Source organism: Xiphophorus hellerii, chromosome 18, assembly GCF_003331165.1.
Source record: "Xiphophorus hellerii strain 12219 chromosome 18, Xiphophorus_hellerii-4.1, whole genome shotgun sequence".
In the NCBI taxonomy this organism is placed as follows: domain Eukaryota; kingdom Metazoa; phylum Chordata; class Actinopteri; order Cyprinodontiformes; family Poeciliidae; genus Xiphophorus; species Xiphophorus hellerii.
The window spans coordinates 26,982,050-27,001,049 of NC_045689.1; the positions used below are offsets into that span (position 1 = coordinate 26,982,050).

At 37.5% G+C, this 19,000-nt stretch overlaps 1 protein-coding gene across 3 annotated transcripts in view; it reads right to left on the minus strand.

Moving 5' to 3' along the window:
- Nucleotides 1-19,000, minus strand: part of LOC116737620 (CD166 antigen homolog) — a 74,213-nt gene that overhangs the window by 8,841 nt on the left and 46,372 nt on the right. For all 3 annotated transcript variants that reach the window (XM_032590891.1, XM_032590892.1, XM_032590893.1), the window contains exons 2-12: nucleotides 18,609-18,718; nucleotides 18,151-18,364; nucleotides 16,199-16,263; nucleotides 14,902-14,989; nucleotides 14,578-14,739; nucleotides 10,300-10,424; nucleotides 8,497-8,629; nucleotides 8,018-8,130; nucleotides 7,791-7,917; nucleotides 5,770-5,891; nucleotides 1,661-1,793 (exon numbers count right to left, since the gene is read on the minus strand). In XM_032590891.1, coding sequence (XP_032446782.1) covers nucleotides 1,661-1,793; nucleotides 5,770-5,891; nucleotides 7,791-7,917; nucleotides 8,018-8,130; nucleotides 8,497-8,629; nucleotides 10,300-10,424; nucleotides 14,578-14,739; nucleotides 14,902-14,989; nucleotides 16,199-16,263; nucleotides 18,151-18,364; nucleotides 18,609-18,718 — 1,392 coding nt within the window. The remainder of the gene's footprint in view (nucleotides 1-1,660; nucleotides 1,794-5,769; nucleotides 5,892-7,790; nucleotides 7,918-8,017; nucleotides 8,131-8,496; nucleotides 8,630-10,299; nucleotides 10,425-14,577; nucleotides 14,740-14,901; nucleotides 14,990-16,198; nucleotides 16,264-18,150; nucleotides 18,365-18,608; nucleotides 18,719-19,000) is intronic.

Sequence of the window (19,000 nt, forward strand, 5' to 3'; positions counted from 1 at the left end):
TCTTCTGTAAAGGTTAAGGCTAATTATGAACCAAGATGTCGCCGGCTGACAGGGAACATTCCACGTGACTGACTCCGATCGTTGAAAACTCCCAAACAATAATCACTTACTGAACGCTAAGTTGGCCATTTTCAGTATCATTGTTAAAAAATATGTCAAAGGAAGCATATAGATATCAGAAGTTGCTAACATTATATATGTGTAGTAAATGTAAAGGAATGTTAGTTAGAGTGAGGGAGAGCAAGACTTATAGCAGATAACAGGAAGGCTAGATGGTCTCCCATACTTCACCCATTGCTGAACAAATGATGCTCAATCACGCGTTTGTGGGACTTTCGTATTCGCACAAACTTTCACAGTATTTTAGGGTTGCAACTAACGATTATTTTAGTGGTCGACTGTTCTGTCGATTATTTCGACAATTAATCAAATACAAAAAATGAAAAATATACAAAACAGGAATCATTCAGTTCCTTTTTTGAGCACGTTGTTCTTTCAGCAAATTGCCTTTTTTGAGTGTATAGTCCAATTAATGATTGACTAATAAATTACTTCAATAATCGACTAATTGCGATTAACGCAATTAATCATTTCAGCTGTGTACTATTTATGGGTATTTCTTGAAGAATGGTACAAATGTACATAATTCCTCACTGCGTCTGATAAATGTTCCTCAAAAGTACTTTGCCTGCAGATGAATAGAAAAAGGACAGTGGAAGTGGACCAGTTGAAACTAACAACATTGCTGTCGGACCGCATCTTCACATGAAATACGCCAACAAACGTCTGACCAATCACACAGAACTCTGTGCAAAATGGTTCAAATCCGGCCCGTCTTTCCATAATGGGAGGAAGACATTCCCTCCAAACAAGACGACTCAATTTTCATCACGCGTTGACATCAACAGGAGCTGATTTCGACGCTTCGGATGAGGTATGGGAGGGCCTTCAATGAGGTACAGATAAAAGCAGCTCTGCTTTGTCCTTCTGAGCTTTCAGCCTCTGTTTAGCTGGATTTGGAAATGTTGGCAGTCTTTTGGAAATTTTAGGCTTAAGATCAAGATCTCCATTTTAAAGGAAATTACACTTGGAGAGTCTTAGTAGTTCTAGCTTCACTTATCCTCATTATGTTGAGAAGCAAAGACAGTTTTACATGTGAATGCTGTCGTCTCTGCTTGCTATTTAAACATTTGAGGACCGGTCCTGACAGAAAGAGAAAAAAATAAATTTCTGAATGCTAATCTTATATCTTTTATGTCATCAAATCAAAGATAAACAAAAAAAAAATTGATATTTCAAATTTGAGATTAGTGCATCTCTAATTATGACAGTCTATGGCACCATTTTTAGATTTAATTTGATATCTGGAAATAATTTCAATGTCACGTTCTGTGTTTCATGACCAAAAGCGAAGTTTAGCTGTACTACAGTTGAAAATACCGAATATGTTAATATCCAATTTTAAGAATCAGCCAGTTAGAAGAGAAATTTGACTACATCTTGATTAAAAATTCCACGTGTATTTGTTATATGAGCATGCAGACACAAAGAGTTAGTGGATGAAATAGAAAAAAAACATTTAGAAAGACAGCACTCTCAGCAATTTGGAGTAGAGAGAGAGAGATAAGAGAGGATCATGCAGTCACTCTTTTTTACTTACGAGAAGACACAGTTATGACTCTGGTGTCAATGCCAAACAAATTGGACACTGTGCAAGCTACACTCAGGTTTGCAGAGGGCATCACTGAGATCTTATGTTTTATTGTGCCATTGTCGAAGGATTTCTCATCAATCTGAAAAAATGAGAAAGAAAACAAACACGTTAGTGTTCACATACCTGTCCAGGCCACTAGGTGGCAATGTTTTACAGTTAAGCAAAAGTGAGCCTATTCATGACAAAAAGGAGCAGCCTCTGCCTGTGGGACACAGACTTCTAAGCCTCAGAGGAAAACCCCAGACACAAAGACAAACTGCCAACACCCCGTTCACATCCTCTACAAACAAACACACACAAAAAAGAGGATGCAACGTTTGCAATGAATTCGCTAACGAGCCAAAAATGATCCCTTCATTGGTTTAGGCATGAAGTGTTAAATCGAGGAAATAAGAAGCTAGCTGCATTACTTTAACTGTAGGATAAGAGAACACCTTTACAGCTGATAAATTATTGCACACAGTTTCAGGATGTTTAGGATTTTTGTGGCGAGAGAGAGGAAAAGAATCCCGCACACAGCCTGAGGTTCATCTGTATTTCACAGTGCCTCTCTGAGAGGCTCGCCCATCAGCGCGTACGCAGGTGGACCACAGGAACAAAGGAAGGGGGGGATGTATTTATTGTGCTCTGCTGCAAAATACTGAGTTTAAGCCTCGGGGAAAGTAAAATGAAAAAAGTAAAAAAAAAACAAAAAACATCCACTCTTTCAAAACACCTGGAATAACCGCCCAAGAATGCTCAGACCAGATCAGTTCAGTCCAGACGTGTTGCAGCTCGGGAGAAACAATGTGATTTAACTTTAATGTGGAGAGGCAGGAGGCTTTGCTCAGTCGAAAAGAAAAGCAGAAGAGAAAAAAGAAGAAAAAGCTTGATTTTGGTCGATTCTTTGGAATTTCTCAGAGTCCTTCATGGTATTTAATTATCGGAGTTTCTTTAGTGGAGCAGCAGTAACCCCCATGTTCACTGCAATACAGACATGCTGCCTTCTTGCATCAAAGACCAGTATGGGAATGAATTGCTATGACAACTGCTATTGATTCGCCAAGAAAATATCAAAGCTTAACAGGCGAAAAGAGAAACTTCGGGAACGCTAAAAGAATTCTTCCATTTTTTGCATTAAATGGCTTGAAAAGTTTGTCTGAAACTCAAGGTCGAAGCATAGGAAACTTGAATGGGATGATACTCTGTTAAAGAAGGCAGGGTGGTCAAAAACATTCAGAATTGGTCTGCATAAACTAGGGAGCCTTCTCCAGATTAAATTGGATGTCAAAAGTGAAAAAACTATCAAGTCAAGTTTATTTGTGTAGCACATTTCAGCAACAAGGCAGTTCAAGGTGCTTTACTCCATCAAAGCAGCATAAAGTCATCAATTATGAAACAAGCCATACACATCACATTTCATCAAAATCCTCAATGCACATCAAATATGTCGACCATTAGCTGCATTTCCATTAAAAATGTGCAACAAATTTTGCTGATATTCTGTTAACGTTAAAAAAAATAATAGCAATTTTGCAATTGCTGTGTTAAAAACTGAACCTAAACAAGCTAAAAAGTACCAATGTAATGTGAATTTGAGATGGATTATGGTATCAAGATATACTGAGGTTTCAACAAAAGTTAAAAAAGCTGCACATATTTTCGGACACACTGTTCTACAGTTTTAAGCTATTTTTAATGAGAACCTAGAAAAAGTGCTGCAGCTACAGGAGATACTTCCAACTGTATGAAGTATAGAGTAGCAGCTCTCTCCCGTCTCTCCCCCGCTTCCCTTCCCTCACCACTCGCTGTACTACATTTCTCCTCACTAACAGGATGTATTCTCAATTCATCTTCACTCTACATAAGTTCTCTGAAATACGACGAATTAGTTGTGCCCATAAGTCGTGTGCAGGTGATAAGTGGGAACCTGTGTCAGATGTGGAGTTATTAGCCAGAGTTGCCAGCCATTTCTTTTATAATTAGTCGGCTTAAATGTGGCTAAGATGAATAAAGCTTCTTTTCAGTTTTCCAAATACGGCCTAACTCTGTATCTAACGAATACCGTAAAGGATAACATGACATCGATTGAACTGAAGCCTCCTGCTTCAGTCTCACTAGCCAACCATAAAGAAGAAATGATAGTGGGCAGTAAAAAAAAAAACAAAAAACAAAACAAGCCCCTCTCTTTGTCTCCTGTGGACAACATAGGAGACATGAAAGAGCTCAGTTTCTACTGTCACCTCATTGTGTAACACTGCACATCATCTGAAGGGTCACATTAAATGCCATACACTGTCTGGCTAACAATTTGCTTAAAAAAAATCTATTTTGTTATATAAATATAAAAACAGAGCTGCTCATTGAGTGCTTCTGACAGCTTTGAATCCCGATCTGCTGTCACAGTAATCACATCTATAGACTTTCATATCTCTGTGTTGCAACTGCAGACTTTGCAGTGACAGTTCACACCAAGCACTCTAGCTAAAAAAAAAAAAAAAAAAGTGGAAAACTTCCACTGGCACTTTGCATTCAGCCAAATTGAATTTAGCTAATGGCATCTGTCCATTTAGAAAATCATAAAGCCGAGTGTTTTGGAGATATCACAAAGTGAAGCCAAGAAGATAACACGACTGTAAGCTTTCTGCTTTATAACAAAGATAAATTAGTAGGGCTATAGCGCTCATGATGCATATTGAATTCTTAAAGGGGCAGTGTTATGTAAAATTGACTTTTTTGAGCTTTATATCATGTTATGCCTTCATCAAAAACACACCTGGAGTGCTGCGTTGATTCTTTCATGCAAGTTTGAGAAATCCCTGAATCTCCCATGGCAACCACTCAAGGATGTCTGAACACTTACACTCACCGCCTATTTACCCAAACCTCCTCCTTCGAGCTGCTGCCTCCAGCCAAGCCTCGGCCTCACAGAGCATCTTCCTCACTCGGCTACTCCAGACTAGCGACAGCAGCAACTAGCAAACACCTGGTGGAGCTGCTCATCTGCTGACCTCATCATTCAAACTGTTTCTCAGTGCAACGCTCCTAAGAACATTTGTAAACGGCGTAATGAGAAGCACCGCTGAAGTCAGAGGTCTGGAAAGAGCAGGCGCTTCTTAAAGAGACAGAGGCCAAATTTCAAGGCGCCAAACTGCGAAGTCAAATTTCTTTTAAGTCATGTTTGATATATTCAGCATTTTTATAACAACTTAAGGTAAGATGGTTACCTAATTGCACTATAAAATTGTACTATATGTCTGGAAAATACATAACACCGCCACTTTAAAGCAATAAACCACACACTCTACGCTATCACGCTGTCCTCTTGTTCCTCACTGTAACACTTAAAGTCTTAAAATAAAATGATCTTCTATTGCAGTAGCATAAATTAAGAGCAAAAAGATTTGAAAAATTCAGTCTGGTGCATTTATTCATTTGGGAAAATATTAAGTAAAGAAAGAATTGTTTTCTATAAAATCACTGGTGCCAAAATTGAGAAAATGATTGTATAAATTCCTTTATTGCACAATATCTCCAGAGTCCTTTTTCATGCTCTTCTCTTACTGCAGTTCTATATCAGTAAGTGTTAATGACTATTTTAATCTCTCTAAAACATCCCTGCTGTGTGTTTTAAGCATTGCTTTTCACACTTCCAGTTTTTCACCTCAGTGAAACAGAAGGTTTATAAAAGTTTAAATGGACTTATTTTGTAGTATTTTTAGGGGACTGATAATTTTGGCACCAATGATTTTAACTAATAATGTAACAACATTATATTTATTGTTGGATTCTTGTAAAAATTTAATCTAAATAAAATTAAGCAACAAATTTATTTCAAGGCCCTTGATAAACATCTTTATCCAGGGTGCTAACACCTGCTAGCAGCACAGAAATCCAGGCTGCAACTGCCTAAAATCTGAATCCACTATGAATAAATGTATGTGCACTTATATGAAATATTATACACATGCCCTACAAAAATTGCAAAAATTATGCAGGAGTGAATTTCATTTAATCCTGGAGAGGGGGGTGAGCTTTCCATGGGAGTGTGTGTTTCTGTGTGTGTGTGTGCATACCAAAGTGCCGTTGATGTTCCAGGAAACAGCTGGCTTTGGGGAACCTTCGGCCTCACAAATTAAGACTTTACGGTGGCCGTCTTTGTCGTTCTGATCGTCCAGTTTTCTGATAACCGGAGCACCTGCAACGGCACGGAACATTTCAGATACACCTGAAGCAGAAAGTGATTTGTCATGGTCGCGTTTCATTCGTGGGCGAAATGTAAAATGATACGAGGAAAATCTCAACTTGAAGGAATAGCATTTTTGGGAAGAACCCACGTTTGCTACCACACAAAGGGATTCTTTTTTTTTTTTAGGAATATAAACAAAGAACCTGGATGCAGGGAATAAAAACAAATTGCTCTTTCTTCCTCTTTTATAGCGTTTTATCCCAGCAGCAAAGGCAAACACTACGACAGGTTAGGTTGCCTTACAGTGTTTGGTCAGATAAAACAAATAAAGTGAGAAAATCTCGCTTTTATATAATTCTCTTGATTTATTTAATAGCACAACAAACCATACTCCATTCAATCAACAGACTGGACAAGTCATAGGAGTCTACCAAGATGGTAGACGCAAAAAGCAACAACAAAAAAAAGTGTATATTAGCAGCTAGTATCAGTAGGCGGCTAGCTACTAGCCAGCTAGCTAGCTGGTAAGCAAAGATTTATTATCAGCTAGTTAGTAAACTGCTGGTAATTTACACTTACCCGTGATAGACAGAAAAATCCTAGCTAATTAACGAGGTTTTTCTAGCAGCTAGTTAGCGGTAGCCTCAACCGACTCAAAACAAAGAATGTAATGTAGATGCATGTATGCCACTCAAACTTTTGGCTGACAGAAAAATCCCACCAGAAAGATTCCTGCCACTGCAAAATTTAATACATGTGATTAATGTACTTAAGGCCAACCTGCATTTAAAAAAATAATTTAAGACATTTTAAGCCTTAATTTCCCCCCTTCTTCTATAAATGTCAATTTGGTTATTCATTACTAGGGCGGCACATTAATAGAAAATCATGCATCATCACAGTATTGGAAAATATTGTGATGACGATATTAATCACAATACATATTTTCTTGTTTCCACTCTTTTCTATCTGTGCTCCCATCACTCTGAGAAATTTGGACAGCGCCATCAGCTGCCCGATGACTAAATATTACATTAGCATGAAAAATGTATGTTCGTATGAATATTGAGCGATACTGCGATGACGATACATTTGCGATACGTTATGCGGCCTTAGTCATGACTCACTGTGCTCATGTCAGCAACATGTCTTGTCTGACTCGTGATTCTCAGCAGCTTCTCTGAAGTTACTGTGCGTCTCTTGGCTGCTGGTGTGATTGCCCGGCTTGTCAGATTGGACAGACGTCCATGTCTTGGTAATTGTTCTATACTCTCTCTGAGATGTTTACACCTTAGGATATTGTTTTATAACCTAACTCTGCTTTGACATTTCTCCACATTTTTATTCCTGACCCGTCTTCTGTGATCCATGGTCTTCACGCTTTGCTGTTTTTAGATCAGTTTTATTTACGCTATCATTTTCCTTCTACTTGCCACACTCAGGTTTGTGTCCATCCCATAAAATCCAAATAAAATATATTCAAAAATGAGATTGTGACATCACAACGCGTGAAAAATCTCCAAAGAAATTAAAAATGATAATTCTTTGTTTTCTTGTGTGCATCCGTAGAAACATTGAATGTTTCAGGTAAAAAAAGAGAAATCCTGGTCATGTCTCTTTTGCAAATTAACATTATGTTAAGAATGTTTTACTTCTACAGAAATTAAGTTATGTTTGTAAAGAGCTCTCTTCACTGTTTTCCTTTGCTTTAATTTATATCAATTCAATCACGCTTTAATTAGTTTGTCGAGCTTCAGAGATGTTTACCATTCTTTCGCTTCATTTCTTTGGTGTTGAGCTGCTCAAACAGGCAGGAGATTTTATTTTATTTTTCCCCATCTGCACACAAGGGAATTAGAAATCTTCCCAGCAAACTTTGAGCAACAAAGCGTTTCCTTTAACCTGTACCTTCGACAGTCAGATGAAAAGAAGCCTTTCTGCTGAGGGGGCCCATCGTCACCTCCAACTCATACAAACCGGCATCTGAGTAGGCAAGCTTGGTGATCTTGGGCTCTTTGTTCATCTTAACACCTCCCTGCGTCAAATGAATAGAAAAATCTGCACTTTCAATAACGAGCACAAACATGTCATAATCGATTTAAGCGCTGCTCTAAGGAAGATTGCTTTTTTTTTACCTTTGTCCATGAGACTGTTGGTTTTGCGGAGGAATCAATGCCGACACTTAGATTCAAAGAGTCGCCTGCGCGTCTGATGACCGTCTTATTTAGGTTTAATTTGACGTCTAGGTCTGAAGGGAGACAGGATGTGGAAAAGAAAGTTCAGAGGTCTGATAGGGGCAGAAGCGTTTTTCGTTGTCAAACCGCACAGCTCCATACTCTGCTCACAGACGGAGCCTATTAAAAGTCGCGCGGCTGACGCACAACGGCCGCCTCTGCAAATCACAAAAGGACGGTCTGGCAAAAGAGAGATATTAGGACTTCCTTTTCTCTAACAAGAAAAAAAAACCTTCCCATCTCATTGTAGCAAAGAGAGTCTGCAGGCAGAGGAGGAAATTACAGAGATAATAATGCAGGCGTGCAGACACATTACCAAAACTCCAGTTGCTTTTCCTAAAAAAAAAAAAAAGGAAGTAAAACAAGAAAACACTACTTACACTGGACTACGATGTTCTTGGCCGCTTCTATCGAGGGGCGGTTAATTAGAGAGCATTTGTATTCTCCGCTGTCGTTGCGTGAGATGTTTGTGATGGTGTAATTGTCTGAATTTTCCACTTTCGTCACATTTCCCTGCAAAAAGAGTTCAACGTAGCAGGAGCAGGTCGGCTCGGTTAGGCTGCGGTGTCGTTCTTTTTACAACATTTAAATATCTCATATCATCAAAAGGACAGAAGTTTCCCAACTAAATATAAAATAAATATATTTATTTATTTTAAATAAATATATTTAATATTTTAGTTTTATTTTATTTCATAAAATAAAACTAAAAAATAAATATAAAATGCATATATAAAATGCATATAAAATCTTCAATCTTTCAATTGAAGATCTTATTTAAAAAAAAACCAACATTTAAATTTACTAATTTATTAATAAATAAATTAGTAATCTATCCGAATTCCGTCGTTGATTTACTAATAAATTAGGATTAATCAAAGATTTTGGATGTCACTACCTACATTAGTTTCACAACAGGAAATAGGCTAAAAGGTCTCAAGAAAAAACAACAAAACAATGTATTATGACCAATATGCAGAAATTCAAACCAGAAAACAGCTGCAAATTAGTTGAGCAGCATCTAAGAGAGACTTTTAAGAAGAACAAGAATAATTATGAAGTGGCCTAATTGAAGTCTGGACTTAAATTAAACTTACAGGCTATTCACACTTAAAAACCCTTTAACCCTGGAAAATCCCAGGACTGGATGATATGGCTTAAAAAATAACATGTACATTTTGCATATCAGATCAGATTTTAATCATTTTTTTCATGCTTTCTTTTCTGAAAGAGAAATTACAAATGAATGAAAATGTTTTCAAAATGTGGCTTTTATTTCAATGCCGCTTCCTGTGTTTTGTACGATGGAGTTTTTGTTTAATTTCGAGAACATAATATTAGCAGAACAAGGACTCAATTTTACCAGAAAAATGTCTCAAAAATGACCAGAATAAAAACTTTTGCTGGGAAGAGGCTTCAGTAGAGTTATCAGGATCTGACGTGTTCAGTTCATTTCGAGTTGCTCTTTCTTTGAAATAGACACAGTTGTTTGCACGATCGTTTCAAAGTCCTGCTACTCATGATATTTTGATGGTGTGTTAAAAGATTTTCTATTTTTGTTCAAAATTTCCTCATTTTAATCTCTTGTTATTTCTTCATGGTAGAGTTAAAATTACTACTCTATTCTTCTATTAATAGAGCTTTAGACTGGTAACGTTATTTATTCTCATTATCTCAACTCTATTGCCGTACGATTGTATTGTAATATTATGACTATTGTAACAATTAAAAAATAACAATTTTAACGTGTCTCTAATATTCCATCGTAGAGTTGACCTGAATCCAGAGTCCAAATAAACAGAAGCTGTAAAACATGCTAGTCAAACAAGATGGCTGCCTTGGATGTGCTGACATCACTCTGAACTATGGTTTGGTGGAAAAAGAAATCCAGCTTTTTTAAAAATGTAATCTTCAAAAACCAATAATTTGATTAATCCCAGCTCTATTTTGTCATTACCAATTATCGCCAACATTTCACAAAGAAAGCCAAAACTATTCATTATTATGTTTGAGGACCTATTTCTTTTCCAAATATAAACAAAATAGCCTGAGTAGCTTCTGAAAAACATGTTTTAGGTCATTTCGGTTAGATACTTAAATTTTCTTGATGATTTGACAAAAAACAAAACAAAAACAATGAGATCTACATGGGAGTTTTCTTCACACGTTTGGATTTTACGTACCTTGATGTGAAAGTTAAAGCTGGTGGGACGAGGGTTTCCATCCGCCACACACTTCAGAGTCACGTCGTTTCCCTCCACGGGTAGAGAATTTGAGATGACCTCCAGGATGAGCTTCTCTGTGGAGTCTGTGCAGTAAAAAAAAAAAAAAAAAAGCGGACAAGTGTCAGATTGGCCCCCGCCTCGACTGAGTGGAAGACCGAGCTCAAGCTCTGCACCTCGGTATTGGTTATGACCGAGAATAAAGCGGAGCGGAGAGGAAGATGGCTGAATTACTGTCATAATCGGAGGCACTCGAGCAAACGATCCTTTCAAAGCTTTGCCGTTTCCGTTCCATCTGAAGCAAACTCTTTCAAGAATTTCATTTCTTCTATGAAATGAAATTCCACTTTGGACTGAAGTCAGCAGGTAACTTCAATACGTATTGCCTCAAACAAACAAACAAAAAATCCCAAACAACCTTTAAGGACCCAGTGTGTGTGAGTTTTTTATTTATTTATTTTTTTATTTGCCTGTTTTGGCTTGAAGCAAAAATAATAATGAAAAAAGAAGAACAAAACCATGCTTTAACCAGCAACAGCTGCAACAGTGTTTGTTGATTCTCTGACGGGTCAGAGGCTGTTTTTTTCTGCAGCTCATTATCTACTGGATAGACAGATGAGTGTTTTACAAATGATGCAGCACATCAGCTAATAACTTAACCTGCCTAGGCAGCAACCAGACAGCAAACATCTGTGCTCAGAAACACGCCATAAATAATAATAAAAAAAAGAATCAGTATTTTCATACGCTCTGTTGTTAACATGAATTCATAGTCTACATTTCTGCAGGCGGGAGCCGATTATCGGTTTTAAACTGTACTGCACACGAGTGAGATTTAACCTTTCAGCCACAAGGGCTTCCTTTTCCCAAACTCTTTTCTTTTTGAGAGACAAGTCTATTTTCAAAGTAAGGAATGTTTTCATGGCCTTGCTTATTCACTTTCAGTTCATGTGAAAAGCTGCCAACAGATATGAGAAGTTCTTTCAAAGATGTAGAAAATTAAAGATGTAACTACGTTCACAAGAGGCTAACTAGAACAAAAAGTATTTTTCCTGACTGGACCAAAGAGGGGACTGGTCATCCTTTAGTTTTCTCGGTTTGTTTTCCAGGCTATGTCCAGGTCCCTGGACATAGTTTGAGGAAATCCGTATAAATATCGCAGGATATTTCTAATTAATATCCTATGACTTTTAGATGCATCCTTCCTCCAACACACCGGAATCAGACGACTGATTTCAGGCTGATTACTCCTCAGCGTGTCATTCAGGTCTGCAGATGGCCTGGTAACGAGCTATTCGGTGGATTCAGGCTTGAGTGCCCATGATCTGTACTGTGTGAGTTCCTGAAAGACTTTTTTATTTTCCTCCAGCCAATCTGTTGAAGCTCCTCCTGTGCGGTTTATCTAGGGAAGCTTCTCTTTTATTCACTCAAAAAGCACAGAAGAAACAGCTACCTTCCCATGTGGGAGCAGTCTACCTGGTCAACACAATTTCACTCAATTCTCATCTTTGTTCAATGAGTTTTCTCCCATTGGAGTGGATTTCTCCTGCAGAATTTCAACCTTGCCAATCAGCACACAGAGGGAGAAGTTGTGAATGACGACTGATTCATACACACAAAGAAATGTATAAAATAAACATAATTTGATTCCAAGTCTTCAACGCAAAATGGTTAAACAGTTTCGACATGAAATGATTCTTAATTCTCGACATGAAATATTCATAACCATACAATATGTTTTAAATATGTTGCATGATGAAGTTAGAAAACCAAAGCAGGATCTAAGTGCATGCAACCGACGTACATGTTTCGTTTATGTAAATCAAACAGACTTTTTCTTCCAGTGTACGCTTTTCCGTCGCTTACAAGAAAAACTGTTCTGAAATATTTCCAGGTGAAACAATAAAACAGAACAAAAAAAACTGGTGAGAAAAGTAAAGAAGCACCACACTTCATTTTCAGTAACAGCATTTAAATCTACAGGCTAAATACCCGAGCAGACAGCCCAACTCACTAACTAATTAACGTGCATGCCAACTTGGTATAATTTTGTAGAGCAGAATGACAATAAGATTTAATATTTTGCAAAATTAACATTTGAAAAGCACAGCTTACTACAAGTGTCTATTCTATATTTTTTCCTAAGCTTATCCAACTATAGCTAAAATAGCAGTAAAGTTATTCATCGGAAAACTTGATTATAAATGTAAAAATGAGTAATACAGAACAGTTTATTAGCAGTTGCTCTTATGTTTTAAAGAAAGAACAATAAGGTCATATTATATACAGCACTGGATTTTATTTTTATATATGTACATAAATACCCAAATTTATCATGCTGTGAGACCCTCAGGGCAGACCGTGCCTGCAGGAGCGTGAACAAAAGTTTTACGTCAACTCTAAAACTGCAATTACAAAGAAAACGTCATCAACAACATTAACATTTGTTTTCTGGTATTTGCCTACAGAGATTAATGATTTCCATAAACTTTATAATTAATATTCTGCCCGATCCAAATCAAACTTGACATTTTCAGCTGGCGCAACACGGAGGTGTTGCTGTTTCCCCAAAGAGAAGCAGACTTTGGAAATGGTAACAAGCGGAAGGTGAAAGCGAGACGGGTGCTAGAAGCTTGAAGTAGTTGACATCTGGCGAGTCGGGTTGCCCCGGAGGGCAAGCCGCACTTACAGGAGCTGCACAGCAGCAAATTAACACTGCAAAATCTCCTGGACTTTTTTTTTTTCTTCTATTTTTTTTTTTTTTGACCAAAGCGACTTGGCATTACCTTCAATCTTTGCCTACTCTGTGTTTTTCTTCTGCTTTGTTTTACAAATTGAAGACTTTCAGGCAGCATGTGGTTTCTTTCAAGTCTGTTCAGGACAAAACTAAACCTAAATACTGACAGAACAAGAGATTAGGTGCAAAATAAGTAACATTTTCACAAAGGTTCACCTTTTCATGCAGTGATATGGAAACATGAAAGTAACAACAAAAAAAAGCAAACACTACTCACAGTGATTTGCAAAAACGTTTGTTCCCACAGATTTTTTTAAGCAGAAACTTCTTTGAAAAGTTCTAAAACGATTGTGCAGAAGAAAGAGAAGCACGCAGTGGTGTCAAATTCTTTTTAAAATAAAAATCTAGAGAACATCAGTGATCAAAGAGGATCACAAGGATCAAGAAACGGGTAGAGACATGTTGAGAATAAAGTTGTGGAAAAGCTTAAGGCATAGAATTCTTGAAAAGATGAATGCAGCTAGACGTATGAGAATCCTGAAGGAAACCTGTTAGAGGCTGCAGAACAGATGTCCATCCTCTAACAAGGCGATGACATACAGCCAGAGTTAAGATATTTCTGTTAAAATGGCCCAGTCAAAGCAGACTCAGAGATCTGCAATCTGGAAGTCCAGAGTGACTCTCATAAACGGTGCAAAACTCAGTAGAGTTTTCCAAATGGATAGGTCTGTCACAATAAATTTTGTTGGACGATAAATTGTCCAAGTAATTATTGCGATAAACGATACTATCATTGTTTTGAGGCCGTTTTCAAGTAATACATTGATAATGGTATGTTAACGTGAGTTCGCCCTTTCAATAAACTATCATTTTTTTAAATTTAGTGCTTTACACTGGAACTAGAAGAAATTTTAAATATCTAAAATAAAACACAACAACCAGGAATAACAAACAGAACCGAAATAAAAACCACACACAACCAAAACCACAAGTAAAACACATTTTGATGTTTCTCTAAACAAAATTGTCCATCAAAAATATTAATCACTAGAATGGAAATTATCGAGTTTACTTTAATTTATCATGATGTTAATAGCGTATTTCTGACAAACCTGCTTAAAAAGTCTGGTTTAACAGACATTCAAGGTTTTCTTGCAAAATCTGCACAGATTTCTGCAGCAGAATGAGACATATTGGAAGAGGAAAATTGAAATACAGCAGACATTTCCAAAAATTAAGCTCTTCTTCTAAAAACAATGATGCATGTTTTCTGATTTAGACAAATTTTACTTCTGAAGGAGCGAGTGCCAAAGAAGCCTTTTGGGTTTCTAAAGCTTACAAACCTTTGATTCTGTCACTACTGCCCAGCTTTACACTGACTATGCAGTCTTTCTCAAGGTATCCTGCAGATAAATAAAATCTATCATCCTCTGTGTGGCTTATTGACTTCCTGTCTTTCCTTTTATGTCCAAACAACATTGGGTATGTTCACCGTTACTCACAGTTGATGACGAAGGTCTGTGGGGGGGACACGAGGCCACTTGCCAGCGAGTGCTCCGCCCTGCAGCTGAACTGGGCGCCTGTGTCTTCTTTCCGCGCAGAATACAGCAGCGTGGATTCGGCGTCTAAGCGGCTAGGGGGATTTCCCGGATTAATCACAGTCCCTAGAGAAAACAACAACAAAAAAAAAAGCAGAAAAAGCTCCAGCATGGTTTAAAACGTCTCGCACATGCTGTGGCAGCAGAAAAACATCTGTGCGTGAAGTATTGATAAAGATCCTGTTTTGCCCTCATCTCATATTGTGAAGCAGGATGAAAGATGCGTACGGTTTTCTTCAGGCGTAAGGGTTTTGTTGTTCCTCAGCCATACGATCTTTGCAGGTGGATTAGCATTTTTTGCAACGCATTTTCCAAGCTGTGGAATAAATGAAAGAAAAAATCTCTTAAAATTAAAGAAATAATGGATTCATTAATGAATTCAAGAGCAAATAAGTAAGAGAGTGCTTTCCAAAAGTATTCCTACCGTTTAAACATTTAACTCTTTGTGACATCACCAGCAGGATTTCCCCCAGTGTATTATAAGCCTGGCAGGCCACCAGGCTTTACTTGTGCCCCCACCAGACTAAGCATTGCTTATTTTTTTTAAGTATTTTCAAAATGTTTGCATTTTTTAAGACTTTATAGTTGGTGTTCAGGTATTAATCTTCCAATCTTTTAACAACAGGTAATTATCAAGTGATATTTTCACATTTCCTGCCAACTTTAAATATTTCTTAAGTCTCCCTAAAATGTCAGACAACTCCTATTCTTTGTATTACTCTCTGTAGAAGAATAGAATTAAATGTTTCAGTTTCACATTTAATCCAAAACAAAGTTCCAGAAAACTGCAAAAATGCTGAAACACTGAGCTCCGTTTAAATCAAGGCTGAAAACTAATGTGCTTAGAGTTGCCTCTGATTAATAATAACTGGAATATCACCGGTTTTAATCTGGTTTGCAACTTTTTATTACTTCTTTTAATTGCCACTGCAATGTAATGTTTTGTTTTTTTTGTTTCATGTTTTTATGATGCAAAGCACTTTGAATTGACTTGCCACAGAAGTGCGCTATACAAATAAACTTGATGATGAAGCTTGCGTCCTGTCACGTTAGACTTCAATAAATGCATTAAAGTTTATGGTTATGTGTCAAAATACGAGAGAAATTCAAGGGGTATGAATCCTTTGCAAGCCACTGTAGTCGTATGACTTCACTGAAAAGCCAGCATTTCATTTACGTTTTAAATTACCAAACATATTAGTTTTTTTTCTCTCTTTTTTTTTAAAAACGCCTCCACAGCATTTGAGGAGTAAAAGACTTTTCCACGCAGCAGACCATGAAATGCCCGAAGCGTTTCTAAAGCCCGTCCAATCCTCTGAGTATTCTAATTGCTGTAGGGAAGGAGGGGTTCTGCTCTTCACTAATTTATGAGAATCACTTCAAAGAACTCATTACTGTAGTAACATTCACGCTCTCTCCTATAGGTCCCGAGACAGCGCCGCACGAATCGGGAGGGTTTCTCTTGATGAATAACTGCTTAAAATACTGTAGGTGTAAGCAACTATTATCACAAAATAAACTCCACCTTTGTGAGTTTGCCAATCTCCAGTTCTGCTGCCTTCTCAGTTATAAAAGGAGCTTCGGGCGCCTCTGTAACAAACAAACAACAACAAAAAAAAGGTGTTATTGTTATTGTCATTGGAGACACAGCTGTTGCTGGTGTCAGTCATTATGTGTTCCTTCAGAGTGTTAAAGAGCTGCTTGTGCATGTGAAGTCTGCAGGGTTACAGAGCCTTAAATCCAAAACAGATTAACTCATGCTGTCCCAAAGGAGACGGCGCTTCTTGGCCGTCGGAAACGCCTCGTCCCCGGCATGTTATTTCCTCAAAGAGCCGCACCGTGCTGTAAGGTATTTGTGCTACAACGACCTCACAGTCAATTAGACTAGATAATGAATACAAGTGTATCTCGACAAATTTGATTATCATATACAAGTGCGTGGATGCTCACAAAGTACTGCATGCTAGTGGAAAATTCAGTGGAAGGAAAAGATGTGGTAGGAAAAAGTGTCCAATCCAAACGGTTTATTGCATATACTATACAGTACATGGACATATAGCAAGTATGTCTGAATTTGAATTTTAGTTATTGGCTTTATGTAATAAGAATTTGAATTCACTGTAAAACCTAACCATCAGAATTACCGTATTTTTCGGACTATAAGACGCTACTTTTTTCCCACATTTTGAACCATGCGGCTTATTCCCCGGTGCGGCTTTTCTGTGGATTTTTCTTCAACCACTAGGGGGAGCTCTTTAGCAGGAAGTGAATCATTGGAAGTCAAAATTGGAAATCAAAGAAGAAAGTGCTGTTCATGTAGAACAAGCACATGTTAGCAGCAGGCACGACAGAGAAATGTTTTCAAACTCATACCCCGTCACCATAGAAACAACACGAAGAAGATGCAGATTTTAAGTTAAAGGCTATCGATCAGATTGATAGCCGCTTCACGTAAGCTCGGCGTGAATGAATCCAGGGTTCGGCGTTGGAGACGCAGGGCTGCGTCCTTAATAGCAGATTTATTGTGGAAAACCGAGAGCGGCGGAGAAACCAGCGGCTTATTTATGTACGTTTCCTTTTTTTTTTTACTTTGTGGGTGCGGCTTATAGTGAGGCGCGCTCTATAGCCCAAAAAACACGATAACAGAAATAAACACTCAAATACCTAATATTTGAGTGTTTATTGTACACTGTAGTTATAATAAACTATATAATACTCTAGTTTGAAATTTTGAACTGAATTAGTGAACTAAATTATTTTTCAATGGTGAGAAGATTTTAGTTGAACAAAGAGGTGAGGGACAGTAAGCTATGTTTTTTGTCCCCCTCAATATTTCAGCCGTTTTATAAATTTTTTTGGTTGTAATGTTCTGTAATTATTGTTCTTCCTTATGTCTTAATTGATACTGTGATATGTATATTATATTGTAATACGTGGAACGCTAGATATCAGTAAAAAATATTTAAGTAAATGATACAAAAAATAGAAAAGAATCATAAAAAGTGCACTGCAAAAGCAACATTTTACCAAGTATTTCTAGCATAGTTTCTAGAATCTAACAAATGTTGTAGTGCACTTTAAATAAGATAAAACAAACTTTCAAGTAACTTTTCAGCAAGAAATACAAGCTTGTTTTAAGTCAACAATTCTTTAATATTTATTTTTAAAATTAGTAGTTCCACTGGCAGATTATTTCACTTATAACGTGAAAAAAATGACTTGTCATAAATTTAAAAAAAATCTGCCAGTGGAACTATTACTTTTTCACCAATATTAAGGAATTCTTTATTAAAACAAGCTCCTATATATTGCAGAAAAATTAAAGTTAGTTTAGTCTTATTTCAATTGTCCTAAGATATTTGCACTGAGAAAATATCTAAGAGCAAATGTAGATGCAGCTCAAACATAAGTGTTTTTGAACAACTTAAAAATTGCTTGAGAGGACCTTTAAAGCAGAAACACGACGCCTGTACTCACTGTGGACAATTAGAGCATGTGAAAAATCTTTAATATCTAGGCCAATGTCTGTGGTAATCAACGCCTGGCAGGTGAAGGTGTGCTGGTCGGTCAGTTTGGCTCCAGTAAGCAGGAGGCTGAGATTTGCCGCCAGGCTGATGCGGTCCTTGTACTCATCGGTGGCTAAGACTACAGTTTCCTTGCCCTTAGATTTGACCAAAAGGTCTACATTTTCCTAAAGACAAGAGAAGAGTGCATTTGTTATTTGTCTGTCAAACATGTCTTCCAGTTCAAATAAAAGCATGCACAATGTTTAGCTCCGCCCTCCCTCCCCCCGGCCTCGTTTATAATGTGCAGTCATACGGAGGTGACAGATGTGTGCTCTAATGCACACCTCCTGCTCCCAGACGGGGCGTGGCTCAGACATGATAAATGGGTGTCAGACCACAGTGAATCCATTGACCTCCACTGTGACTTACATATTTCCATTTCGTCAACGTGACGTTTTCGATTTTGTTGGCTCCGACGGTGCAAGGAATCTCCACCGTTTCCCCATACAGGCCGATGACGCTTTTTTCCAGCGACGACACTGGGGAAGGGATAACAAAAAAAGAGTTTGTTAATCAGCATTTAAGGTGAAAATCAGTCTAAAATGCACTTTTTGTACATTTTTCAGACTCCTGCTCAAGAATTTGAGGTCTGAAACTCAGATTCTAATTACTAAACACAATGTATGCAAGTGGTACACACCCTGCGTGGAGACCACTTTTGATGAACTTTTTTCAGTGTCAGCAAGACATAAAGATAATGAAGTCAAAGGAAGAACAAAAGGTATAAGAAGCTATTAATAATGAAACTAAAAGAAATGACC